Source organism: Eleutherodactylus coqui, chromosome 3, assembly GCF_035609145.1.
Source record: "Eleutherodactylus coqui strain aEleCoq1 chromosome 3, aEleCoq1.hap1, whole genome shotgun sequence".
Classification (NCBI taxonomy): domain Eukaryota; kingdom Metazoa; phylum Chordata; class Amphibia; order Anura; family Eleutherodactylidae; genus Eleutherodactylus; species Eleutherodactylus coqui.
In genome coordinates, this window is record NC_089839.1 from 145,891,838 (window position 1) to 145,919,671 (window position 27,834).

Below are 27,834 nucleotides of genomic sequence, written 5' to 3' on the forward strand. Positions count from 1 at the left end.
CAACAAAGTGGCCACTAAGCAGCAAAAATAATCTATTTTGCTCCATAGAACTTTTAATATTTACTGACAATAAAACCATTAGTTGGCAACACAGCACCTTTTTATCAAGGTGATGGAAAAATTCACCCAAACATTTTCTCCAGCCAGCAAACTGCTGTTAAAAATTCCAACGACCACCTATCCGTGAGTGAGTTACATTTAATGATGTCACCGTCATGTGATCAGTCAATTGGCCTCTGAGCTCCGCCCCTGATCACATGAGGGTGATGTCATCACAGGTCCTTCATCCCTGTGCACTGAATGAGGGATTTCATGTGATGAGTCACTGGGGCTTTGAGCTTCACCCCTAATCACATGACGGTGACATCATCACAGGTCTTTCATCCCTGTGCACTAAATGAGGGATTTTATGTGTTCAGTCACCAGGTCTCCACACCGATGGAGGGCTGCATATTAACTTTTTCCACAACATTTCTGCCCTATTCAGCAATTCCAGCAACCTGATTGGTTGTTTGGGTTGGCTGATTCACTGCCCCCTTTTGATGAGATGTGCACAAGAAGGACGTGCTGAGCTGTCAGTGGCAGTCACCGGAGCGCGATCATTGCATAAACATGACCAGATGCTAGCACACCACGCATACTCCACCTCCGCTCCTCTCCAGCTTTCCAAGCTTCCGATCGCGCTCTGGCCCTATGTGGTTCCAAACAGTATAAGCACACTTGTCGGTGTGTGACTCTCACAAGGCCATGTTCATGTATATTAAGCATCTGATCAGATCCGGCTCCTCCAGTTCCCTCTGAAGATGGGACTTCCTTTTCCACAACCTTCTACATGATGGACTCTGGTAACTGGCAGCCTGGGGCCAGTTGTACAGTCCTTGGCTTCTTCCACCTCCCCTCCAGAGGCTTTTTCCAAAGTCTCTCTAAAGTATCGCTCAAATGTGAACAATTCTGACCGGTATGCTAAACTTTCTTCCGTGATTGACAGCCTCCTCATGCATGTACATGGGAACCGACTGAACCCTCCTCCATCCAAGAAGGCTAATGCAACTGGTAGGAAGTAAAAGGAAGCACAGCTGTGACTGCTCAGAGTAAAAAGGTACTACTGGAAGAAGGTAGAACTCTACTTTGATCACAGTTAAAGGGAGAGGTACAGGTGTTGTAACCACGTAATTAAAATGTAAGATGGAACAATGCCTCTACAGCGCCACCTATTAGAAGGCAACATTCCTGCAAGTCACTATTTGACCTTTTTAATAGGCCTTGTAACAATGACAGGGAATAGAAGCCGGAGTCTCAACAAAAGAACCATGAACAGACTGACTGTTTCAGGGTTTTTGCCTCTCATCAGCGTACAGTAGGTTGCTGGGCGAGAGGCCTATGATGTGGATCAGGATGGGTACAGTTTCTCCGTAGGGAGCGCAACTAGTAAGTGTGAGGAGACTTACAAATCCATGCATGCTCCTCTGAGAAATGTATTTATATGGGAAGATGAAACAATGCCTCTACAGCATTCCTGGAAGTCAATGTCTAACTTTTTGAAGGGAAGCATGTTGCCCCAGTGTGTGTTTTATTCTGAAACACTGTGGCATTTCAGAAAAAAAATTCACTTTTGGAGTTTGACTCAGAGTCAGGGGGGGTGGGCTGCACTAGCCAACATTATGAAGAATAACCACGCTCTCTATACACAAGAGGGGAGAGAGCTGTCGGGACCAGCAAGGATAAGGGGAGCAGCGCACCTCAGTGATGCAGTTCTGAATCAAACTTCCAAGTGTGTGTGTATTCTGAAATGCTGCAGTGTTTCAGAATAAGATCTCTATGGGGGCAACCAGCATCCCTGTCTTAGTTTCAAGCTGCCTGTGCTTTGGGAAGCATAAATCTAGTAACAGAATACCGTGACTTCTCTTAGAATTTATGTGACTTCTGGAAATGAAAGGGGTGCAGCTGCACTGACCAAGGAGAGTATAGCTGTGAGCGATATGTAGTTCAAATTCACTACATTTTGGTTTTTCTGGGATATGTTTAGAGTTTTCAGTTGCTCCTATTCTAAAACTATGACTATATACAGCTTGAGGCTCAGTTCATGCAGTGTTACTTCTTTAATTCCTTTTTTTTTGTCCTAGTATAACTTTCTGGATTGCTACAGGTTCTTGTAATGTCTACGTTGTAGATTCTGCACAATGCAACATACATGGAGGTCAAAGAGAAACATACTCTGAAACAGAAGGTAAAGCTATCGGCTCAGCCAAGTTACAATCAAGTCTTTCATTATCCATTCCCCATAAACTGGATGAAGTAACATATATGTGTCTATCTTCATCTATGTTTTCATAGGCACTATCCCACTTATATGGATCCGTTTCCTCTTGCTTGCCGTCATTCAGTTCATCTTCATTGTGATAACGTTGGAACTGAAAGTTGCCAGATCGCATGTTATAGGCAGTGATGATAACTGCTGCTAAAATGATCACGCCAGCCATGATTGATCCAATAATCACAAATGGAGAAGTTGTGTCCTTAGGTGGAGAATTGATACGATATGCTGTTTCTGGCAATCCACTGGTTTTACCACTTGCACACTGCTTGGGTTTGGGGTTTTCACATGTCATAATGTACTTATTTTGTGGGATAATGCAAACAGAGTAGTTTGTACCAGGAAACAGGTGGACAAGTTGGACATGTGTTTGTCCTCCTGAGAGGTGCAGTGCATCCTTGTGGTCACCATTAGTATATTTTAAGTGGAAGAGTCTGTAATCTCTGTAGCTAGACCATGAAACATCAAGGGAATCCTCTCCCATTGGTTTCACCAAGATGTTGGATATGTCATCAGCAAGACATGGATCCTCCGGTAATATGTTAATCCATACAGTAGATGTTTGTGTGCTTGTTTTGTATTTGAGAACGTCTTTAGTGGCCGTTACCGCTGACTGAGATGTATTTATCAACTGCCCTCCAGTTGGGTTGGCTGGGGAAAAGCTTGTAGCTTCCACGACAAATGATTTGCATTTAAGGTTTAATATCTGTCAGATAAGAGAAATAATAAAAAACAAAACATTCTATGTAAGTTTGTTATATTAATTACATATATACTTTTTATGTCAACTGGTTGTACGTGTATCACTATGAAAACACTAAGAGGTCTGATAAGATGATCAAAAAAGACACAATATCCTTTGCCATCTGCCCAATTCATATTATACTAGTAATTATTAGAAATTAGAGCACAAGTGTTTCTGATGGCACAATGGGCCACATAGCTCTAATACATGCATGTCACAAAGCTCTGCTACATGCACATCAGACAAACACACATACGGCTGCTGTTCGGCTCTGCAAGCTTTTAATAAAGGACCGGTGATGACGTCATGTCATGTGCTCAAGGGCGGAGCTCAGAGCCCCGGTGACTACTCCCAGGATAGTAGCAGCTTTACATGTAACTCACACAGTCAGTCACTCACTTACAGACAGGTGGTCATTAGTATTCCACAGCAACTGAGGGGGGCGGGGGTTTGTAGGGAATGTAGTCCGCCAATAATCTCCACAGGGATAAATGACCTGGGATGACATCACAGTCATGTGATCAGGGGCGGAGCATGTAGCATGTTGATGTTTTTGGACAATGAGTGTATATTGACAACAGAGATTTTTAGTCAGCTGCCTGAATGATCAGGAAGCTGTATTTTAGGTCCCCAACATACCCAAAATATCATGAACCTGAATCAGTTAAAGGGGTTTTGTAATTAAAAAAAATATTTTTTTCTAAACCCACCTATTCCTTCCCAGGCAGAATTCTTCCCGCATCTGCCCCCCACACACCCTTAACGATCTTCTCCAGTCCACTGGGTCACCTCATGGTAAGCCAGCCAGATTCTCTTCTTATTATGAAGCGTGCATTTCTTTCATTCTTCTTCCTACCCGGCGAAGTACGCTATGTCACTATGACCTACTGTTCACTGGCTAGGAAGGAAAGCTGATCTATTGCAGAGGCAGCACACATGCACAATCTCTGAGAAAGTTTGGCACTCCCTGCTAGGCTGTGAAGACTGCCTTTGAATGGACACGTCGTCACAGGAAGCAGAAGAATCAGCCAGCTGGAGGTGAGGTGATGCCTCAAGGACTGCAGGAGACGGGAGAAGATCAGAGAGAAGATGCAGTATGTAGACTGTCTGGGGAGGAATAGGGTTGTATAGAATTTTTTTTTTATTTTTTTTTATTTTTTTAATGACAGAACCCCTTTAAGGGAATGTTGCCACACCCAGACAGATAATTAAACATGGCATTATTCACTTTGGAAAATTGGAAAAATATCTTAGATGTAATCTGATTGTAACAGAATACTTTTGAGGGTTTCCGTCCCTCTTTTATATGCTAAACATATTCCTGTTCCTCCATAAGATGTAATCTAATTGTAATGTACTAATACATGACCAAAGGCCCTTTTACACACAAAGATAATCTTTCAAACAACTGAAAGATTTAACAATCTATTTGCATGAAGTGTTGATGTCCATTAACACTTTATCATCTTCATTTGCATGTAAAAGGATCTGTAGGAGTTGTTTGCGGAGCCCAACATATGTTTAAATACAAGCCCAGCTGTGCAAACAGCTGCTACCAAAATGCATCATTCTCCTTGTTGCTAGTGTAAACATGCCCTGGGGAGAAAATAGTGCAGTCTTTTGAAAGATGTGCGAAATACATTCAAATGGAATGTATTTCCTCAGTCCTTCAGCAGCTGAACGATGGTTTTTAAATGAACTAAAATCCATAGTTCAAACGAAAAGTGCACGATGCCTGCCTTTACACGTAACGATTATTGCTCATTTCCAGCCGTTTGGATGAATTTTGAGCGATAATCGTTGCGTGTAGAAGGGCCTTAAGATCTAATGGTCTTTATATACCCAAAATTGTAAGCATAACCTGAGGAAAGGAGGTTTCACCATCATCATAAAGAACCATTCTAGGTGCTTTGGCCCAGAACCGATAGTGTCTAGATTCAAACCTGTTGCAGTGTTCGGAGCAGACATCAGTTTGACAACTGAGCAGGTAGACCAGGTGGAGGACTCACTGGGTTCATACATTGCACTCCCTTATGGGGTTCTCAATGTGGTCATGTTGTGTTGTAACTACTTATTTATAGTTCACTCCAAATGGCATGTAACTTGCATTACCTGAGCTTTCAAGGTCTATAGTTTAAAATATTGCTAGACCTTTTAAAATAGACCTTTTTGAGATTACTTGCCAAATGGCCTTTTAACCTCATGAGGACCCTGACCCGATTACCTTTAATGCTGACCCTACATATACTGATACACTTACGTTTATTGTAGTCAGATTTCTTCCCTCAAAACCTTTGGGGCTCTTGCATTGCACCTCCTGCTCGGGGTCATTTTTGTTACCCATCAGTAAGCGAATGTAGAGTTCAGTAATAGAGCAATCACATTTCCATGGGTTGCCACTTAGGTAAACTATTGTGGAGCTCTTGAGTCGAGACACAGAGAGAGATGTCAAGCTGTTGTTCCTTAAGTCAAGCACTTCAAGCCTACGCAATCTACTAAAGACTAAGTTTGTCACTTTTTTAAGTCCCATATTGTCAACATACAGTTCTCTGATAGTTTTAAGGTTTCTACTAAAGGAAGCAGAGGACAATTTTCTTATCCTGTTTCCACTCAGGTGCAGCATCTGAAGGTTGATTTTGAAATTAAAGGAAGGAACGCTGGTGAGGAGGTTGTTCTGCAGATCCAGTTTTCGAAGAAAAACTGAGTCATCAAAAGCTTTCACAGATATGTTAGCGATCATATTAAACCCCAAGTCAAGCCATCGTAATTGGGTCAGACTCTTCAAGGACCTGTCGGATATCTCGGTCAGTAGGTTGTACCTCAAATAGAGTGCAACTAGATTTTTCAGTGATGAAAAAATACCTAGAAGAAAGAATTGCACAAGAAATCGTCATGGACGGAAATAATGAAACATTTAGTAGAAACACTATATGGTCAAAAATATGTGGAAACTTAACTGTCACGTCTGTATGAGCTTGTTCATCATCCCATTCCCAAACCATATAAGTTAATATAGACTTGAGCCCCTTTTACAGTTCTAATAGTCTCCACTCTCCTGCAAAGCCTTTCCACAACATTTTGCCTGTTTCTACCTACCTTGTTGATCCAGAGGAAGGCAAAAAACCCCAATGAGGCAGAAGCCAATTTAGCCCATTGGGGAAAAATTCCTTTCCCACTCCATAATGGCAATCAGAATAATCCCTTGATCAACATTTGAAAGTTCCTATCTGACTTCTACACCCGGATCAACAACCCCGCTGGTTATTTAGTGCCTATATCCTAGCGCTCTAGAAATGCATCTAGTCTCCTCTTAAACTCCTCTATTGTTTTTTGCCATCACCATGTCTCTCGCCCCCCCCCCCCCCCTTTGAGAAAATCCTGCTTACGTCAGTGGCTTTATAAACCTTACTTTCACCTTTTCACAAACGTTATACATATATATTCATTTGTGAGAATTATATGAAGTGGGCTTGGGAGTTGAGCCCACTCCATACGCAGCCATAATTTAACTACCTGTAGCTCTGATTGCAACTGTTTAGATTCCACGGATAAACCTGATCGCGGTGACAAAGCAGCTAGCAGAAGGGGAAGACCCCTCCAGCAGCCCATTAAACCCTCTGGAACATTATCACTGGGTGTCATTGGGGTAGCTCAGCAGCCAGAGGCCTAAATGAAAGCTCCCAGGGCTGCCATGCATTGATGTCTATTAGGGCTTATGGTGATTGTCCAGGACTTTTTTTTTTGCTATTGATAACCCAGCAATAGGGGTCTGTCTCTCAGATCCCCAACGGTCAGCTGATTACCATCGCTGCTGTCACTATGGAAAGCACAGGAAGCACATCATGCTGGCGATAGTGCAGCAGCCTGGTTTGGTATTGCAGGCGCTGCCCCCATTGAATTCATACCCGCATTTGGATGCGGCGAAAAAGGTGTCCAAAAGTGCCTAAAGCATATTATAAATGTGGTGCAAAGCATGCAAGTCAGGTTTCTGGCCCTTTGTACCTCTTTCTACCTATATACAGTAAATAATGCTAGGATACAATTACGCTGTATGTTAGTAGTTACTATAAATGCATAAGATAACTATAACTTCATATTTCCACTGTACCTGATGGCAGATAGCTGATTCTATTCTTCTGTAGGTACAAATAAAGTAAATTGCTCAGATTGTCAAATGTGCCATTCTCCAATTCCTCTATCTCGTTGCTGTCTAAAAACAGGTGTTGTACGCCGGTTGCTTTTTGGAATGCATCTGACTTGATGATTTTGATATTACAATTTCTCAGGAAGAGGGACCTCATGTCTGGCAAATCCTGGTGAAAACGCTGAAGAAACGTTAAGTTGTTGTATTCCATATTCAACTCTACGGTGCTGTTGGCTATTTCAGGTGGTATAGATGTGAGATTGGCATGAGTGCATATGATGTGCTGCTGAATAGGAAGACAGGTGCATTTTTCAGGACATTGAGCAAATGGTTCCACTGACACCCAGGTGTTTACTAATAATCCCAGAAGCATCAGAACTGACCAACCCATAATTACCTGTGAAGAAAAACATTGCACATTAGAAATCCTGCTCAAATTAAGACAACGTATCCAATAACTTTTTATGCGTTTCAACCTTTTGTCTTACTGTAAAAAATATGCACCACTGAGGAGTTCCATGTGTTGAATTAATCCTTAATTTAGGTAATACTCAAGTGGTATTGTAGCCTTATCAATCCGGTATGCTTAATTATAGCTAGACGATGCAGCGGAGAAGAAAATGAGAAACACTCAAGTGATGTTGCCAAGCTCATTTTGCATTGCAACAATAAAACGGAGGTTATATAGTGTAACAGCCCCCACAAAGTCAATAAATCAACAATTCAAAGTCCACAGCATGTGTGATACTTCTATCTTAGTAAAACATTACAAAGGTCGATTATGACAAAGCTGCATGCTCAGCGTCTAAGACTTTGTCAGTAAAACAACAATATATATATTTTGTACACATACTTCTTGCTACGCACACGACACTACTGTATAAAAATATAACTCAATACTTTCACACATGGTTATATAAAATCATGAGGTTTCAAGCCCAAATAAAGGATTCACCTCCCTCCCCCCAAAAAAACAGCTCCCCACTGAGAAGCAATGTGCTGTTCCTCTCAACACAGGGCAGTAAATTTCTGTTTAATGATAACAAAATAATCTACAACTATTGTGGTAGCTCTGCCATCTAAGCTCCACCAAGTTCTGGAATGGGAACCTCCACAAATTTATATGAAATGGCTGTTTTCTGCAAAGTTCTATCTTTCCATTGCGCATTTTGCGCCATAGTCTGGCAAAAATAATTTTGAGAAGTAGGAACTATCTACAGAGCTGTAAAAATGTATTTACCCCTTACACAAATTTATCTATGCTGATCTGTCCCATTTAAATTTGCATCCAACTAATTGTAATATAAAATACAGATAACACAAAATATGGCTATTATTCCATTTATTTTGAATCCTATTGATGGTTTTTTTTGTTTTTTGCAAATGCAAGACAAGTCTTTCTGTTGCTTTTTTGTCAGCAGTGGGTTGTGCCTTGCAACTCTCCCATGGATGCCATTTTTGTCCTTATTGTGAAATTGTGTCATTGGTTGGCTGCCTATGTTTGAGTCGTTGATGCGCTATTGGTGAATTTTAGTAGGCCAGCCACACCTGGGAAGCGTCCCAACTCTTCCAGGTTTTCTCCATTTGTGAATAATGACTGTTGCTGTGATTTGCTGGAGTCCAAGAGCCTTAGCAATTATTTTGTAACTAATTCCAAATTGGTAGATTTCAAGGACTTTGTTTCACATCTGTATTTTAATCTCTATGGAACGTGCCATCATGTGCACAGTTTTCTTTTTTTTCCCGCTGCTGCCAACATCCCACGCGGCAGGCCTAACTCCTCCAGATAGAGGAGTGAGCAGGCCAAGCTTCTCCAGAGCAGGGAATGGCCATGTGTGAGGCTCCACATGCGACCAGTGGTGCATGGAACAACAGCAAGACCCGGCCCACACCACAACCCTGTTGCATGCAGCCCGTGCACCCACCGATCACCGCTGTCAGCAACCGTTTGCTGCGAAGCATGAATTGGGGCCCGTCCCCCACCAACCAGAAGCGAACATGGGCCACAAAGGTTGGCCGAAATGGCCCATCATGAACAACAGACACCTGGCCCTCAACATCCCAGGATACGCTGCAACCAAAAGCATTACGATGCTCCGCCTGTCCAATGCCTCCAATCCGTGAAACAAAGTCGCAAGCAACAAGGAGCCCAGTGGGCACATCCTGTCTACAATCCTGCCCGCATCGGCGCTGCACTCTGCCAAATGCAGACGCCCAGCAAAAAGAACGCCTCGACCCAGGGAAAACCCGACCCACAGAACGATCCAGGGCAAGCAAACCCATCCGCCAGTGCATGCAACATGTGCAACTTTTTGAGACCAACTAGCCTACATCATCATTGCAAAATAAAAAGTAAGTGAGCCCTTTGAAATTATCTGAGTTTCTGCACTAATTACTAATAGGATGTTGTCTGATTGTCTTCGATAATAAACACCATATCTAGCTAAACTAATAACACACAAATAGTTAGGTAAGCATCCGCAGAGAAGAGAGAAAAAGTAACTGAACCGCTGCGTTAATAGCTTCAAAAACGGATTGGCAAAAGTGTTTCAAATAAAGAGATGAGATTGGAAGTGTGGCTTTCACAGTGCTTTGGTGATTAAATAAAGGCACACAAAGCCTGGTTACTGATACATCTTGTCTTCTCTAGAAACAATGGTTAATGTGAACCAAGCCTCAATACAAATAACTTTCAGTTGATCTTAAAATACATCTTATAGAGATGCAATAGCTGGAAAAGGCTACAAAAGCATTGCTAAAAACCCTGATGTACGTAAATTTATGGATAGACAAACTAGCTGGAGAGTATTCAGAACCATTCAGCTCCAATCCCTAGGAGTGGACATCCTGTTAAGATCACTCCAAGAGCATAATTGGGATTCCTAAAAGAGATGCAAAAAAAAACAAGTGTAACAGCAAAAGACCTACAGAACACTTTACAAACTGAACTGCAAAAACCTCTGCATGTGTCCCCTGCTAGGGAAGCATTAAACGAGAATGGTAATTATAGAAGAGCACCACGAAGGAAGCCACTGCTGTCTTTAAGATAAAAACATTTTGGTCCCTCTCAAGTTTGTCCAAAACCACCTGGATGTTACAAAATGCTTCTGTGAAAATGTTGTATAGACAGATGAGACAAAAGTGGGACTTTTGCATAAAGCTAAAACAGACACTGAGTGATTCAACAAGACAACGTCTCAAAGCACACAAGCAAATCAACTAAAGAATGGTTAAAAATGATTTGTATTTTGGAAAGGCCAATTCAGAGACCTGACTTAAACCCTATTGAGATGCTGTGGCATGACCTCAAGAAGACTATGCATGTATGGCATCTTAGAAAGATTGATGAAAAGACACACATTTGCAAGGGACAAAATGGTCCAAAACTCATCCTTAACATTGTGCAAATCTTATTTGCAGCTATAGCAAACATTAAGTGCCAGCTATTGCTACTAAGGGGCAGCTATTGGTTATTAAATTTAGGGTCTGTTTTACTTTTTTCCTTGCATTGTAGATGTTTACTCAGCGTGTTCAATAAACGCATGAACCAGGGCTGTATTGGGATTAAAAAGCAGTCCTGGCACACAAACCCCACCAGTCCACATACAATAATATCATCCCCCATTTACCCATACTGTGGAAAAACAGTGGCACACAATGTATGCTGCAGCAAATGTTGCTTCACTCTTTCAGCTGATAGTATCATTTTCTATTATCTTCTGGGTAAGTTCAAGACTTCTCAAACTTTTTCTACTCCGGTTTCACCAGCCTGCATAGAACATCCTGATGCTAGCCAGTGGCTATTTGTAGGGGTGGGATACAAATTTTAAACAACTGGTTCCCTACTTGACTGATTAAAACAGGCATGCAAGGTGACCGTGATGTCATGCAATACAGAACATTATCCCTCAAATAAAACAATTAAAATACCCCAAATATACCGTGTGATGTAATGAATACTAGAACATACATAAATACAGCACCAGAATAAAGCTCAGTACATAAATACAGCACCAGAACCAAGATCATGACCAAATTCAAAATATAAATACAGAACCACACTCATAAATACAGCACCAGAACTAAGATCAATAAAGGGAAAAACTGTAAAATCAAGTCAGCCTTTCTATATAAGTTCTTACCATGTGAAATAAATCTTCCCAATATAAACTTAACAATGGAAAGCATGATGGATAGGGGTTGTTAGTTTACAAACAAGAATGCTATCAGGAGGCTCATCTTGTCCCTGACTATACTTCTATAAAGAAACTACACATGGCTGGGCTGCACTGCTCTTCGTCCACATCTATTGCATTGCTCACACAGTACACAGGCTTGTGTCTTATATCAACCTTTCCCTTCTTGTGCATCACTAAATTCTTCCCCCAAGTAACCATTTTTCTTCATGTCGTGCCCCCTAGGACAAGTTACACCTGCTCTTCTGTTTACTTAAGTAATCACCTGGTCATACATAGAGCAACATTCAGTGCAACATATATACACATGTGGCATTATATTACTAACAGTCATAACAGTGCAGTATGTACTCGTACATAATAACCAGTGCAACAACATAACTAGAAGCATTTAGACGCACAGTACACAATAAACATATATTTGCCCCGGGCACGCCTTGTATCTGTCTAAAATGTCATAAATCGCATTAATTCCACAACACAGTTACAATAACATTGGCACTGCCAGATCTTTGCATTGTGTTTGTACTCTTTAGATCGTATAGATCCCCACAATCCTATGATATCTCTACATCTTGAGGCTACTTACCAGTATGGTGCAGAATGGCTTTCCTCTGCAGCTCGTTAGCGGTGGATTCCCTTCTCTGCTCTCACACAGGAACAGGACTGTTAAATAGCTTTATTTTCCTAACACATTTACAGGAGGAAGACACAGGGATGTGGAGGGTTCACATTCTTTCCTGCCATTGTCACGACTTCTTTTCAACAAGGGAAAGTGACTGGAAACTTTTAGGAAACCGATTTTCCTGTTCTGCTGATTGTGAGAATGAGTTCAGTCAGTTCTTTAATAATTAGCTTATAATGCCAGGAGTATACCTGTGGGATGGAATATTGGGGCATATGCCCTAAGTGTTGGGTTCCAAAGGGTAGGATACTTAGATACAGGTCTAGGGCAGCGAACTGAACCTTTGCCACGAATGAAGGAAGGCCTGAGCTACGGTTCTTATATAGTTCAGATGAATATGGTTCTAATTAGTGTACACATCACTATATCCTATTATATAATGTGTACTATATACCAGGGGCTTCATTTTCTGTTTGCACCTTGCACATATCACCTCCCCAGCAGTGATAAAAATATCACCAGGTGGCACCCATATTTACTTCCCAATAGTGCTAAATAAATGCCACTGCTCATTACGTAATTTCTCCAGAAGTCACCTACTGAAACCCCACATGGGGTCCTTAATACATACTCAGTTATCCTTTTTTAACATAGTCCTTCCATTTTCACAGGCTCGAAAGTAATTGCACAAACTTGTATGCAATAATTATAAATATAATATACATTACTTTGAATACCTAGACGAAAATACTTTGCAGAAAATGAATTCTGTAACACGTAGACATCACCCCAATTTAAGTTGATTTGCCAAATCTTTATTGCAGCCGCCTTCAGTTGCTGCTTGTTTGTAGTCTTTCTGTCTTAGAGGAGCTTTTTACTTACTAAAGCCATAACCAATCAGTGTGAGGTCAGATATATCCCAATTCTTTGGTTTAAGAAGCTCTTGGATCACTGAAGAAGGGGAGTGCCATTACCGGGGAACCGGCAGCCAATTGCAGGCTGCAGACTCTCCGGCCGTGAGCTCCTCCTTTTTCCTGAGAGATTGCGGTTTTGATTGGTCACAACTGTAGTCTATCAGTGCACTGCCGGCCGTGTGACTGGTCCAGCCAGCGAGGCACTGGCAGTGTCAGAGACCAGAGTAGGAGTAAGGAGTGCAGGAGAAGTACACATATATGTACATATATAATTATATACCGGAGATATGCAGGTGATGCCCCAGCATGGTCCATATCACTATGCACAGGAGATGTATATATCTCCTGTGTATAGTGAGATGTGAGCATGCTGGTATAACCTGGGTATCTTCAGTATATAATTAGATATGTACAGCTGGTATAACTTATATACAGGTGACTACAACTATACAGATGATATTCAGGTTATACAGTACCAGCATGCTCGCATATCCCTATATACAGGGGAATATACATTTTCTGTATACACAGATATGGCCCATGCTGGTATAAGGCTAACTTCACACGGGCAAGTGCGATATTGCGCTTGCCAACATGCGATTTCCCCATGAATGTGTAGCGTTTTTATATCATAACTGCCTCGCATTACTTCGGGGAGGCAGCGATCCTACCCTACAGCTAAAAGCCGCAGCGCAGGATTGCACAGTTTCTCCCATTGCTTTCAATAGATTGTACTATGTATTTTTACCCCACAGTTTTTGAATGAATCGAATCGAAGCAAAGCAGAAGGAAAAGAATTATGATTTTCATTTTTTTTTGGCAATTGTGTCATTTTAAAAACTGTCTTTTTTGTACAGCACACATATGAATGAAGACTTGCGCCCCAAAATGGATATCCCTGTTTGTCCTGTGTTCAGAAACATAGCCATGAGCTGTGGCAGCGACGCCTTCCACTCAAGGATGTCTTCCACTAATACTAATTTAAATATTGTCTCCATTAACGCACAGGGCCTGAATATACCGGAGAAAAGGTCCTCTCTCCTCCGTCTTTTGGGGCAAAAAAGAGCAAACTTCGCCTTTATTTAGGAAACGCATTTCTGGGCAGATTCTATTTCTAAACTGAAGAATGCTTGGTATCCAGATGTCTACCACAGCGCATGTCCGGTCTCCAAAACCAAGGGAGTCTTCATCCTTGTGGCCAGCTCCATCCTATGGGAACATCTGGATACGCTGGAGAACGGTGCAGGTAGATACCTCTTCATCAAGGGTAAGTTGGCAGATACACCAGTCACCCTGGCTTCACTTTATCTACCCAACTCTTCCCAGGTTCCCTTCCTTGAGAGGGCCTTGGAGGACCTGGCGGAATTCCGGAAGGGCGCCCTGATACTAGGGGGATCTAAATATCCCTCTTAACCCACCCATGGACACATCTAGAGGGGTTAGTAGCATGCTTGGACCTACACATAGCAAGTTTCGCAAGATACTACATGAGCATCAGTTAGTGGACGCATGGAGAATTATTCACCCCTCCACAAAGGACTACACTTTCTTTTCACGTCCTCATAATTCGTACTCCAGAATAGACTATTTTCTGACTGAGCAGGTGAGCCTTCCCCTAATCACATCCGCACACATTGACAATATATCCTTTTCAGATCATGCCCTTGTCTCTATCTCACTTTCTTTCCCCTCACTACATTGCAGGACCTGGCAGTGGCATCTCAACGAATCCCTCCTACAAGACCCTTTAATTAAAAGTGAGATCCAAAACGCCCTAGAGGAATACTTTAATAACACAAACCAAGGGACAGCCCCGATCAGCGCGTGAGAAGCCTATAAGTGCGTTATTAGGGGATCACTCATCAATATCGGGTCCAGAGTGAAAAAAGAACGCAGTGCCCAATTAAAAAATCTTTTTAATCGCATTCAGATCCTGGAGTCAGTGCATAAACAAACCTGAGATGCTACATCAGGGTCAGAATTAATGCAACTGAGGGATAAGGCACGCTCACTGTACATGACGCGAGCCAAGGGCATGTTAGCAAAATGCAGGAGACACTTCTACGAGTATGACAATAAGCCTAGCCGTACTCTGGCCCGGGCTTTAGGAAACAGAGAACCCGCACATATATACCACAAATTTTCTCCTCTTCTGGCCACAGCCTCCACATACCACGACAGATCGCTGAGGCCTTCAATGATTATTTCCAGTCTCTCTATAATCTGTCCCCTCCTGTCTCTGAACAAGACCGTTCCTCCTGTAGATTATTGATTCAAGATTATCTCCAAAATTCGGGCATGCCTCAGCTCTCGCAAGATATAATTCAAACATTAGAATCTCCCATTTCACAAGAAGAACTCGCTCAGGTACTAAAAGAATCCCACACAGGAAAAGCACCAGGCCCGGGTGGTCTTACCCTCCGTTACTATAAGACATTTGCCGAAACTCTTTCCCCTCACTTCCTTCTAGCCTTCAATTCCCTTACCTCCGGTACCCCCCCCCCCCCCCCCGCAAGACATACTTTGAAAGCATATATCACGGTAATCTCTAAAGAAGGTAAAGATCCCTCGCAATGCCAGAGCTACCGTCCCATCTCCCTCCTAAATGTAGACTAAAACGTTTCTTGAAGATTCTCGCCAATTGTTTATCACCCTATCTCGGTGATATAATTCACCAAGTGGGGTTCGTGCCACTGCGGGAGGCACGGGACAATACTGTCAGGGCTATTAATATCATCCATCAGGCCAACAAAAAATCAGGGAGAGCGCCTCACACGTCATGCAAGAACACCAAAAATGTAGAAAATCCTGTTCAACTTACCCGGTGCCAGGCGGAACATTTGTAAGAATATCCCGCCTGTACTTCGACTCCAGGTTGGCTTTCAGATGGTATCTTTAGAGGTTTCTTCCACTTATCCAAATTCTGGGAGATGCTTGACAAAGGTGTCTTAGATGCCGAAACGCGTTGCATATACCTTGTTGTTTTTTAAATAGAGGTATTGTATTGCCTCTTATTTCCTTTATATGTAAATAAATTTTGATCTAATGTATGATAAAATCTACCTTCTGTTTTGAACTTTGAGGCTGATCCATTGCACCGCAGTGAAAAAGGGTTTTTTATTACATACTATCCATCAGGCCAAAATAGCTTCCATGCCCATATGCCTCCTTTCTACGGATGCTGATAAGGCCTTCAACAGGATTGACTGGGATTTCTTGGGAGAAACACTCTGCCATTTAGGATTGGGGCATAACATGTTAAATTGGATCTTTAGTCTATACTCCTCCCCTACTGCCTCAGTTAAAGCAAACGGCGTGTTCTCCTCCTCTTTTAAAATATCTAACGGCACGTGACAGGGTTGCCCTCTTTCCCCTCTCCTTTGTATCCTGTGCCTAGAACCCCTCCTCGGCTACATTAGAAGCAACGTCCGCATCGGAGGAGTCCAGATAGGGGGTGCTGTGCATAAGGTAGCCGCATACGTGGATGACTTGCTGTTCTTTCTCTCTTCCCCGAGGGTCTCTCTTCCTGTTCTCCTGAACGAACTCCGTCTCTATCCAACGGTCTCAAATTTCAAAATTAATTATCAAAAATCGACGGCCCTCAATATTTCCCTCCCCCGCTCCCTGGTGGATGAGATACAAGACTCCTTCGCTTTTAGGTGGGCCAGAGACAATATCAAATACCTGGGGGTCCACCTTACAGCAGACATCGCTAGTCTCTATGCAGCCAATTTCCCGGGCCTTCTGAACAATATTAAGAGACCTAACCTCCTGGACGAAGGGCTTTTTCTCTTGGTTAGGCAGGTGCTCAATATTTAAGATGAATATCTTGCCCAGAGTATTGTACACCCTCCAAGCTTTACCTATTGACGTTCCAAGACTCCTTTCCTGACACCTGTCTTCCTTACTCACAAAGTTTGTCTGGGCGGATAAACCAACACGGATAGCGCAGAGCCTCCTGTCGAGGCCCAAGGTGATGGGGGCATTCGGCCTCCCAGACTTTGTGGCTTACCATCAGGCCTCCCAACTAGTGAGAGTGGTGGACTGTCTTAGACATGCAGATAGTAGGCAATGGATCTCAATGGAACAGACGTTTTCCTCAATACCCTTGTCGGTCCTCCCTTGGATATAGGGAGACATCCTGTCAGAGATTAGGCTGCATCCCACAATAGGGCCCACCCTTAGAGTAATCTCCCGAGCTCTTCACGAAACAGGGGTCTCACTTGGGCCATCTCCCTTATTTCCCATTTTGGATAACTCGGCCTTCCCTCTGAGTCTAGAGGGGGGTGGGTTTCAATGTTGGTTCCGAAATGGTAGGTTTAGAGCATTCCACTTTATCTCGGAAGGGCAATCGCTACCTGTAGATTAGCTGGCCAATGTCACAGACCCGGTACCACTGAACTTCTGGCAGATCCATCAAATTAGGCATTTCCTCCTTTCTCTACCCCCGGCACAGGGATTCTCGCGAGCAAAGACCCCTTTGAGCAATTATGTAGTGTGACGGGCCCCTCTCGCCATACCCTGTCATGCATATATAATATTCTAATGTTTGACATGGAGAACACTACACCATCTTATGACCTGGCCTGGGAGAAGGAGTTGGGGATATCGTTTACACCTGAACAGCTAACAAAAATATACACCTACACACATAAGTCCTCCATCTCAAGTAAACTTCAGGAAGCAGGATTCAAGGTCCTCTCTCAGTGGTACAGGGTGCCCTCCGATTACATAAAATGTATCCCACGGTCTCCCCTCTTTGTTGGAGGTGCGGTGCAGGCCAGGGGACCCTACTGCACATTTCCTGGGATTGCCCAGTGTTGACTGGTTTCTGGTCGGAGGTTTGGCGTATTACCACTAAATTCATGGATTTTACCTTGCCAAAATCTCCCGTATTCTTCCTCCTGCATCTCACTGACATCCCGGAATATACCTACAGGCGCTCTGTGGTGAGACACCTGGTGAAAGCAGCAAGGGCACGTATCCCCAAACTCTGGAGACAAACTCTACCGCCCTCCATTGTTTTGTGGTTCCATCTTATTCGCGAAATCAAGGAAATGGAGGACCTAATGGCATCTCTCAAAGACACTTGGGAAAAGTTTACCAAAATGTGGCATCATTGGGTGGAGTTCCAAGGTTCAGATGAATATAAGAATCTCGCTGGATAGAGTGCTAAGTAGGTTTCCCAACATTGGTTACCGCTTAAATGATACGTAGGGACAGGCACCTGTACCATCCCCTTCCTTTTGTATTAATTTTTTTTCTTTTCTTTCCCTCCTTTTCCTCATCAGCCTGGGGTCCCGTCTGTTTGGTTTCCCCGCCAGCACCAACCTTTCCTTCCCCCTTCTTTTCCCCCTGCAGGTCGGAACCCCTCTTTTCTCCTTTAATCGCAATGGATCGGGATTTACCACTGTTTTATATTTTGAAAGGAGCATTGGTTTTCAGCAAATTAGAATATTAGTTTATTGTTTATTTGTTTACTACCAAATAGAAACATTTTCCTCTTTTCAACAGTATATTATGCCATGATCTCTGTTTTATATTTTGTCGGATGTTCTGGTAGAATATGCTATTTGTGTATCACCTTTGCATTATATCATTGTTGAACCAAAGTTTAATATGGCAAATGACTAAATAAAGAATTTTAAAAATTTTAAAAAAGAAACCGCCATTGTAGCGCCAATCTACTCACGGGACACATGGCTCAGCCCTGTAATGGAGGGAACAGCCTTTGGCTTTCAGGTTACAACTGAATACATTCCAGGCCCCATTGCTCACAGCCATCAAGGTGCCAAAACTAGACAATGCCACCCACAAGTGACAGCATTTTTACATCTAGTCCTCTTAGTCCATTTATCTAGGTGTGTACTAAAGATTCTGACCTCACAGTTTTTTGCAAATTTTTATTTTATTTTTTCATAAATGTCACTTTCATGGCCGTTTCTGTTGTTTCAAGAAGGAAAACTGGGGAGATGCACCCCAGGTTTTATATCACTAGTTCTTCTGTGTTTGGGGCTACAATGAGGGTATTGCTAATTTACTTATAGGACACATGGCTAGGCCTATAATGGTGGAAACACCCATTGGATTTTAGGGCAAAACTGAATAAATTCTAGGCCCCATTGCTCACTTGTGCAGAAAAAAAAATTGACTCCCTAAAAATAACCCCCCCACACCCCTCCTTCGCGCCCTTTTTGGCATTCCTTAAATCTTAGATAGAAATAATAATGTAAAACTGTGTGGTATGTCTCAAAACAGAGGTAATTACAGAGGGCTGGTTGGGACGGGCAATAAAACCGGGTATCCCTCCTTCCCCCATGCTTGCTGCAAACCCAACACTTTTTTTGGGAGTATTTCTTGACCTCAGCAGCAGGGATGGGGTGTAAAGTGGCGTTCTGTGAGTCTTCGTAAGCTTGCTGAGGTGCAGCGGTCTCACACAGAAGGCGCTCAACAAGCTGATCCTGGAACTGCAGGAAGGTGAGCGTTCCCGGGGACTTCTTGTAAATCGTAGGCATTACAGGTAGCGATCTGAATAATGCCAGGCTCACAGCGGATCCCAGCTGTGGCCCTGCATACGACTGCATAATGTACTGCGCATAACTGCGTATTCACGCAGGCGGTCATGCGTAGTACATCTTTTTTTGTTTGTCTATATTTCCTGCGCCATAGATTAGTGATGATGCAGATATCTGCAGCCCAAACACAATGTAATTACGTATGGGCTGCTGGTATATCTGCGCCCACAGAACACAATGGGCTTTATGTCATGGATATCCACAGTAAAATAAAACATGCTGCATTCTGTTTTCTATGAGTGTATTACGTAACTCTGTCTCGCTAATGTGAGCTGAATTGTGTAATTTAGTACATTTGATTGTTCCGCGTATTACCGCAGATCAAACGCATGTGGAATCCGCAATTTATACTCAGTCATGTAAGACTGGCCTAAGGTAGAGTGCTACTTTTTTATGCTATTTGACAATGGCGATCACGTGACTGGGGTCTACTGAATGAGGCCACCGGTCACCGGTCACTGCTCCAGGCTCTCAGCTATCTTTGGTAGCCAGGAGAAATTAGATTTTAAATTTCCCAGGCCCTGCACATGTGTCTATCATTGTTCCAGGGAGCGCATGCGCAGAAGACGAGGGAGGTCCGTAGAGGATGATTGCTTTGGGGGTTCAAATGCAGAGGCATTTGATGAGGGGAGATTAAACGTCAACTTATTTTTAACTTTTACATGATTGCCATTATCCATTGGATAACGGCGATTACATGACCAGGGACCGCTCACCATGGCCCTTGGTCACTGCTCCAGGTCCTCTGCTACCAGGTAGCCAGGAGATTTTCAATTTCCTGGGCAATTTATTTGGCTCTCTGAAATCAAGGCAAGGCTGCAAACCCCTGTCCTTTTTCTTGACGAAAAAGAACCCGGCGACCAGTGGAGAATTTGAGTGACATATATGCCCCTTCCTTAAACTGTCCTGGACATAGACCTTAAGAGCCTGTCTCTCAAGAGCCGTTGTACATACAGCTTTTCGGTAGCTTACAGTCTGGAATAAGTACAATGAAGCAATCCCCTTCCCTGTGAGGCAGTAACTCATCTGCCCCTCCTGAGCAAAGACATTAGAGAAATCAGCAATATATTCAGGCAACTCATGAACTTGCACGGAAGATACCTTTAGAGATATACAAGAAGAATTACAGTAAGGACTCCCTTTAGAGACGTCTCCCTTCTCCCAATCCACCACAGGATTATGCAAACTCAACTAAGGCAAACCTAAGACTACCTTCGTTGGGAGGGATTCCATGATAAATAGAATTCTCAGTATGGAATAATCTAATTTTTTAAACACACATCTGGAACACAGAACTTCAAACACTTCTGTGACAATGGGGAGGCGTTCATGGCGGACACAGGAATAGGTGAATCCAGAGGTTTTACCTCTAACCCTAAGCGTTTGACTGTTTCATGAGGGATTAAGTTGACACCCGATACACAATCTAGAAAAACTGTTATTGGATCACTATCACCCCCAAGAAGGATCTGAGCGGGAAGAACTAGCATGGAGGACGCCATCAAAGCAATTTGTAGACCTCCAGAAAATCTCACCCTTAACTCCAAGCCACCTAGTCTTTCTCCGACTGATATCTACGATGACAATTTTGAACAAAATGTCAAATATGATTACAGAAGTACCACCATCCTCTCAACTGAACCTTCTTCTCTCTCTTGCCACTGCCAGCTACTAAACCCAAATACATAGGTTTCTCCCTATCAGCAGGCATGAAAGGTGAAGTAGAGGAAAGCTCATTGTGTCTCTCTCTAAGCAATCAACCAACTCTGATGGCTAAAATCATAGTATCATCGAGACTGCAAGGCACAGGATACACAAGCAATAAATATTTAATTTTATTAATCAGACCACAATAAAACTGGCTTCAAAAAACAGGGTCATTCCACTGAGTCTCTGTTGTGCAACAGCAGAATTCGGTGCAGAAACCCTCACCTCTGAGTCTTCCCTCTGCGAGACGCACCTTATTGGGATCGACATAGATTAATCCTAGAGCAGAGAAAAAACTAGCCACAGAGGACAAGGCTTCAGAGGAGGGAGGTAAGGAAAAAGCCCACGTCTGGGGATCCCCCTGCAGCCTGGAGATAATGTTGCCCACCTTCTGTGACTTGTCACCTGAGGAAACATGACGTAACCAGAAATAAAGCTGGCAAGACTCTTTGCAGGAAACAAATTCCTGTCTATTTCCAGAGAATAGGTCAGATAATTCGAGTTTAGGCTCCTTTCCTGGAGCCACCAAAGTCAGATGCCGCTATTTAACCTCAGTGACATCAATTGTTAGCGCCCTTAGCTGGTTTGACAAAACCGCAATGGAATCCATAACAGATATAAATAAAGGTATCCCACCGAGTAAGTGCAGGCTGTTTAATATGTCGCGTCCAGACCAGATTCTCTGGAACCGTAACCTGAAATACATACACAAATGCACACCAAACTGTGGTAAACAATACAGACAACCACTGAGGGGGAGGGAAGGAGCGACCGAATGGCAGCCTCAGCGTATATGCGCCAAGGCCCATGCCGTCTGAACGGGTGCACAAACGTTAGATTTGTGCACCCGTTCACGAGTCTAACTACGTGAAAACAGCGGCCGATATACGCTTGTGGAAACAAAGCCAAAGACTGAAAATTAAACAGCACTTGAGCTAAGCCCCATTCAAGGCTAAATAGTCCTGACAAATTACCCACAGGTAAGGCCAAGTATGTCTCATCTAATACCACTCCCATCAGAGCCAGAAGATAGAGAAACACTTAAAAAACCTATACCATATTATTTAGAAAGGAAGCAATCCCAAAACTGCCGCATCACTATCACTGAACAAATACTTATAGCTATGTTTACTAAGGGCTAGGAGTTGGAAAAAGGACAACTTTATTGCAGCACTGATACTGGACGTTTTTATGGTTCCCTAATGGGACACAAGTCTGCAAGATGGCCTAGGGATCTTGTGTATAGAGGCTGGTATATGGCCAACTCAACACTTGGATTTATATGGTTAAATTGGGGCATCCAATAGAGTGCTAGATTCCTGCCTAAGGTTGCTTGTGTTGTCTGTTGGTGGGAAGAGATGTAGCTATATAATCCCTATAATCCCTATTTATAAATGTTATTCCAAGGTTTGAATAACAGGATAGCTGTATAATATGGTTGTCACTGATGATACTTTGGATTATTACCACCCTTGTTTTCTGCTGACACTTTATCAGACCAATTTCCTACTATCTCTTACAGAATTTCAGCCTGGAAGCCTCTCATCTGCTCGCTGACACATTCTTTCATCTTTTTTGGGAAGGAAGGTACAGGTCACAGACGGTGTGAGGAAAACACAATGGATTCGTTTTCTTCAGACGTTTATTAGGAAAGTATGTGCAGGATCCTGATAGAAATGTTTTCCCCTATTCTAAAGGTATAGAAAATAACAGATCATTGAACTAAACTGTACAGTCAGTATTAACCCCTGCCGTTACAGTGGGCCTATAGCCACACACTGCAAAATAGGAGTCTATACAAAACAGTTTGTCACCATCGATGCTCAAATTCTGACTTGTGTTCGGCACAAATGCCATCCAAAATATTATCAATATTGATATTTCAGAGTAATGCTTTATAATAAATACACTTGTTTTTATGAACACACCATTTTTAGCCACACCAATTGCAAACAGATGTATATTAACCCCTTAATGACACGGCCCCTTTTTCTCTTTCCATTTTCGTTTTTTCCTCCCCCCTTCAAAAAAATCGTAACTCCTTTATTTATCCATCGACGTCGCTGTATAAGGGCTTGTTTTTTGTGGGACGAGTTGTATCTTTCAATGGTGCTATTTAGTGTAATGTACTGAAAAACTTTCAAAAAATTCTAAGTGGAGTAAAATGAAAAAAGAAACGACATTTCGACATCCTTCAGTGCGTCTTGTTTCTACGGCGCACAAACGGCAGCAAAAGCGACATGATAACTTCATTCTATGCGTCGGTACGATTACTACGATACCAAATTTCTATAGGTTTTTTTTACTGTACTACTCTTTTTTTGTTTTTCAAAGACATTTAATTTTTTTCAATTATTTTCTGCGGTCATTTTGTGCGCGCGATAACTTTTTTTATTTTTCCGTCGACGTAGTTCAGCAAGGGCTCATTTTTTGCAGGATGTCCTGTAGTTTCTGATAGTACCAATTTGGAATACATACAGACTTTTTGATTGCTTTTTATTGCGTTTTTTCTGGGAGACAGGGTAACTGAAAAAGTGCATCTCTGGCGTTCTTTATTTTTTTTTTCAGACGACGTTCACCATGCAGGAAAAATAATGCACTACTTTGATAGATCGGACTTTTACGGATGCGGCGATACCAAATACATATTTTTATTTTATGATTTAGATTTTTTAATAATAGATATGGCAAAAAGGGGGGTGATTTTAACTTTTATAACTTTTTTTTTTTTTTACAATTAAAAAAACCTCATTGATTTTTTTTTTTACTTTACTTTAAAGTCCTCCTGGGGGACTACAACCAGCGATGCCTTAATCGCTCCTGCAGTATGACGTAATGCTATAGCATTACGTCATACTGCCATTTAACCGGCAGTCTATCAAGCCACCCCACGGGGATGGCTTGATAGGCAGTCTGCTAAGGCAGCCCCGGGGCCTTTCTAAAGGCCCCCGGCTGCCATGACACCTGCACGGCTCCCCCGATCTCACCGCGGGGGGCCGTGCGGGACTCGGGGGATTTAAATACCGCTGATTTAAATGGTTAATAGCCGCGAACGACCGATAGCGGCTATTACCCGCGGGTTTCAGCTGTTATAAACAGCTGACGTCTGCACTGTATGAAGAGAGGTTGCCCCGCAACCTCTCTTCATACATACCCCGCCGCTCCATGACATACCTATACGTCATGGAGAGGGAAGGGGTTAAGCATGCAGCCATACAATCTTTATAGACAAATACTGGTAGTAGTATGGGTCATACTAAAGTGTTCCGTAAGTGACACTGTTCTTGGATGCCATAAACGTGTAATGGCTGATCTGCTCGATAAATTGTAGATGCCAATATTGGGAAGTGGAAGCTTCCAGGAATAACAACAGTTCAGCCACCAAGCTTTGGCCAGCTGGGTGCTGAATGAGTAGTGCATAAAAAATCTGTAAAGCTCTTCTGAGGAGTCGAACCTGCCGTTGGCAGAGGCGTCAGTATGAGAACTGTGCGGTGGAAGCTTCAACTGCAAAAAAGCCTAAGACCAGTATGTACAAAGCAGCTGCAATGTAAAATAATGCTACTGGACCCTGGAGCAAGAAAAATGCATTCTTTGTAATGATGAACCACGTTTCACTATCTGATAGGATAGGCAGATTTGGTTTTGGAGGAAGGTCATAGAATGCCATTTCATAAAATGGTAGGGTTGGGACTGCCAGGGTCATCGGGTCCAAATCCCTGCTCTATGCAGGATCACTATATTATCCCAGACAGATCTCTGTCCAGCATCTATTTGAGGACTTCGATTAAAGAACTCACCACCTCCTGTGGCAACCTGTTTCAATCCTTAATCACTCTCACTGTGCAATATCTAACTTGTGTCTCTTCCCTTTCAGTTTCATCATAATGCTTCTAGTCTTTCCTTGTACAAATTTAATATATATGACCTCATGCGGTGTCGATACGTAAAATCAGTAAAGAATATCTTAGTATTACTTACTTCAAAGAGGGGGGAGGTCTCCTCTGGCTGGAAGGTAAGGCTGACCCCCTCCCCTTGGCCCAAATGATTTGTAGATAGGTTCCAGGTGATTATTTGAATACACTTTATTTTTCACAAACAGGTAGACAGGGTAATTGCAACACGTTTTGGCGTGATATACACACCTTTATCGAGCATGATATGATCAGTGGGGCACAAACATTTATAACATACACATGTTTTGAAAAAAAACTCACCAGAACTTAGTTTGTGGTGAGATTCTCCATCCGGACGCCAGGCGGAAGTGACGTAGCGCGGGCGTCTAATGTGACATGCTGAAGTAAGCATATCCGCTGTTTGGAATGCAGATCTGTTCTAAATAACGGGATGTGAAGTGCTGTGAGACCACGGGTGGAGGCTGATGCTTTTTCAAGTAAGTAATACTAAAACAGGTAGACAGGGTAATTGCAACACGTTTTGGCGTGATATACACACCTTTATCGAGCATGATATGATCAGTGGGGCACAAACATTTATAACATACACATGTTTTGAAAAAAAACTCACCAGAACTTAGTTTGTGGTGAGATTCTCCATCCGGACGCCAGGCGGAAGTGACGTAGCCCGGGCGTCTCATGTGACATGCTGAAGTAAGCATATCCGCTGTTTGGAATGCAAATCTGTTCTAAATAACGGGATGTGAAGTGCTGTGAGACCACGGGTGGAGGCCGATGCTTTTTCAAGTAAGTAATACTAAGATATTCCTTACTGATTTTACGTATTGACACCGCATGAGCGCATATATATTACTAGCTGATATACCTGGCTTTGCCCGAGTTAATTTGGTACAGGTGTTTACCAGTTGTTTGCATGGAAAATTTTCATGAAGTCAGGCTTAATTCAGAGGAACCGAGGAATAAAATATGTATCAACATAGAGGAGCGTTAGATTCTCCTCAGACTGCATGTACAGATGTCACTCTGCAGAATGTGCCACCACTCTCCTCACTTTTTACGCTTAAAGGTAACACCCTTTTTTATTCAAATTTAACCCCAGACTAGAGGTTGCAGCCCTTTCTTAGCCCTAAAGGCATGCTCCATCCCTGCAGTCCATGGCGTGCCAAATTTCATGCTTGAACAACACCAGGAAGTTACATTACATAGGGGTGTCAATACTTTTGCACTTAGCATTGAATAAATCGAGTAGTGACCCCTTTACTTATTCTACTTAGGACCTAAAGAATGCGCGTGCCAAATTTCACGCTTGTACGACACTGGGAAGTTACATAACATAGGGGTGCACTTACTTTTGCAGTTAGAATTGAATAATTGAGTAGTGACCCCTTCACTTTTTCTATTTTGGACCTAAAGAATGGTTGTTACAAATATCGCTTTGTATGACACCAGGAAGTTAGAGAACTAGTGGCGAGTCATTTCGCATTTATATATAGATTTTAATTGATTTTCTTTACCCCATTTTTAAATTTGGTGGCGTTTTTTTTCTATTGTATATGCTGCTCTCCCGCCAATGGATTCTATGTGAAGACGAAAGGAGATTTTCCTAAAGATCTGTACTGTATTACCATGTAGCCACATTTGCATCAAGGTGCTGTCCTGCACCTGTTTTGAAATTTCCTTGTAGAAATGAGAATAAGGCTGATCCCTCTGCACTGTGACAGCCCTTCAGATATTTGTAGACAGCTATTAAGTCTCCTCTCAGCCTTCTTTTTTGCAAGCTAAACATTCCCATATCCTTTAACCGTTCCTCATAGGACATGATTTGTAGACCGCTTACCATCTTGGTAACTCTTCTCTGAACTTGCTCCAGTTTGTCAATGTCTTTTTTAAATTGGGGTGCCCAGAATTGGACACAGTATTCCATATGAGGTCTGACTAATGGCCCTTTTACATCGACCGACAGTCGGGTAAACAACTACACAAGGGTTGACATCAATGCTAAGGTCGTCAGTGCTCATGCAGAGTGTTTACACTGGCAAACTTCACCGCTGCATTGCGAGTTTCTCGCTCAGTGCTTCACCTTCTAGGTGAAGCACTGAGCAGGGAGTATTTACACACAATGACAAGTCCGTGATCCAGTGATGGTTTTTAAGCTGACTGAAAAGTCAGCTTACCAACCTGTGAACAAAAAGGGAGCAATTTTTGTGCATTAACACTGTATGATTATCGCTCAAATTCGTTAGAGATAATCGTCCCATGTAAATGGCGCATAGGGAAGAGGAGGATAATTACTCATGTGATCTAGCCTTGATGCTTCTCCTAATACATCCCAGAATTGTGTTTGCCTTTTTGACTGCTGCATCACACTGTTGACTCATGTTCAGTCTGAGATATATTAGTATACCCAAGTCTTTCACATGTGATGTTGCTTAGCTCAATAACTACTATACTGTATATGCTTTTTTCATTTTTCTTGCCCAGATGTACGACCTTTCATTTCTCATTGTTAGATACTATTCTGTTAGTCGCTGCCCACTCTTCAAGCTTATTTAGATCTTTTTGAATCCACTCTCAATGGCCAAACTGTGATGACTATGGCATCATGCATTTTCATTCTTGTAGAAAGCACCACTATTCATCCTCACTATAGGAGTAGTTCCTATATATGGAACGCACACGCATTTTCAGTGACTGCATGAT

General features: G+C 42.5%; 1 protein-coding gene across 1 annotated transcript; it reads right to left on the reverse strand.

The window, feature by feature from the left end:
- Nucleotides 1-35: 35 nt before the first annotated feature.
- LOC136621048 (chondroadherin-like) lies at nucleotides 36-12,092 on the reverse strand. Its single transcript, XM_066596234.1, has 4 exons — nucleotides 11,989-12,092; nucleotides 7,168-7,600; nucleotides 5,320-5,921; nucleotides 36-3,020 (listed from the first exon to the last, which is right to left on the reverse strand). The coding sequence occupies exons 2-4, from the start codon at nucleotides 7,592-7,594 to the stop codon at nucleotides 2,199-2,201; spliced, it is 1,851 nt and encodes a 616-aa protein (XP_066452331.1). The 5' UTR covers nucleotides 7,595-7,600; nucleotides 11,989-12,092; the 3' UTR covers nucleotides 36-2,198.
- Between the last annotated feature and the right edge of the window lie 15,742 nt (nucleotides 12,093-27,834).